Here is a 1,533-nt window from a genome sequence, read left to right on the forward strand (position 1 = left end):
TTCGCTAAAACCCTCTTACAGTCATGTTTGATTGCAAGTTGTGTGTACTCTCCACCGCGAAGTGTCATCTCGTGTGAGATGGATTTAATGGAGGCTGAGGCACCAGGGCATTCACGTCGAGGACAACCCTCTTGAACTCGTCAAGAACTATGGGCCTTCTCAGGTAGGATAACCTGCAGGTCTTTCTCAAGGGCATAAACTTAAACACAGCCCAACCTAAGGCAGCTTTGGGCAACCGGCAGTGATAGGATACGCAGACACTGTGACCTCACAAAGCGCCTGGTCTCCTAGCAACTGCGGTGTAATTCTCAACAGCCTGCTGCCTGATTTGGCTTCCTGGTAGGAAATTCATCAGTGCCAGGCGGCGGCAGCTAGACCTGGCAAGCGCGGGCGGCCCCTAGCGCCCTCACCTCCTGAGCCGCATGAAGAGGCGGCGGCGCAGGCCCCGGGAGGCCCTGGCCCCGGCCACCTGGGGAGAAGCCTCTAGCGCTGCAGTAAGGGCCGCGCTGGAGGCGCCTGAGGAGAAGGTGGTGTACACGCTGGGGCACCAAGCCCCCGAGGCCCGCGTCCGGACGCGCCGGCCAGCTGCCAGGAGGAGGCGCCACGGAGCTCGGACGGTCGCGGTCGGCCAGAGGAAGGTGCCGCCCCCGCCGCCGCTGTCCCCCGAGGACAGCAGCTTCCGCAAGCCCGCGGTCCCCGCGCCCTGCTCCGGGGGCCGCAGCCTGGAGACGAGTGGGAGGGCGGCCACCCCGACGCTGACCACCTTGCCCACCATCCGCGTAGTCGGCGACGTGTGGGTCCAGAGCAGCCTGGCAGAAGCGCAGCGCCAAGCGTGCCAAGTCCTGGGAGTAAACCTGGCACCCGTGGTGAGACTCTGCCGATTCCCATTGCCTGGGCGTGAGATGCGGGCCACCGCTGCGCGACCTCTCAGCCCTGGGACGGGTTGTGCCTGGAGGGATGAACCAGCGAGAGTCGGGCCCGCGTTCCCTAGTGCACTTTACGGGCGAAGAAGCACCAGACGGTCCTGGCCCGCGCCTCCGGGATGCAGCGCCGCCTTCTGGGACTCTGGGGAGGCTGTGCCCTCTGCTGCCTCCCAGCCCCGGATCTGTGGAGGGAGGAGACCCCTGGACCGCAAGGGAGGTCCCCTTTCTTCCTAACCCCAGATTGAGAGGTCTCCAGCACTTTAGGGGCAGATCCATGATCTCTCTTGTTCCCTAATTGCTCTGAAGTCGTCCGAAGAAGCCATTCCACCCCCACTCTCTCCAAAGGAATTTGGTTCCATGCTTGTGTAATAAAGCTAGAGTTTCTTTGCCATTCACCCACCTCTAGGCTCCTCCCACCAATTTCTTTCTTCTTTGTGTGTATGTGTATGTGTATATTACTTCTAGGATGATTTAAAGTACATATTCCTTAAATGTTTAGAATAGACAGTAGAGAAGAAAGGGTGTGACTTAGGGGTCTGCACCCAGATTAAAAAAAGATTACTGAAGTATAGTATACATTCAAAAGGACATATATTATTTTTTTTCATGT

The 1,533-nt window shown here is 58.6% G+C and overlaps 1 protein-coding gene across 1 annotated transcript; it reads left to right on the forward strand.

Annotated features, from left to right (window-relative positions):
* The first annotated feature begins 422 nt into the window (after positions 1 to 422).
* Positions 423 to 1,324, forward strand: LOC121026227 (uncharacterized). Its single transcript, XM_040469104.1, has one exon. It carries the CDS (start codon positions 423 to 425, stop codon positions 1,155 to 1,157), a length of 735 nt encoding a protein of 244 aa, XP_040325038.1. The 3' UTR covers positions 1,158 to 1,324.
* The last annotated feature ends 209 nt before the right edge of the window (positions 1,325 to 1,533 follow it).

Source organism: Herpailurus yagouaroundi, unplaced genomic scaffold (genome assembly GCF_014898765.1).
Source record: "Herpailurus yagouaroundi ecotype Mexico unplaced genomic scaffold, PumYag 67854, whole genome shotgun sequence".
NCBI lineage: Eukaryota > Metazoa > Chordata > Mammalia > Carnivora > Felidae > Herpailurus > Herpailurus yagouaroundi.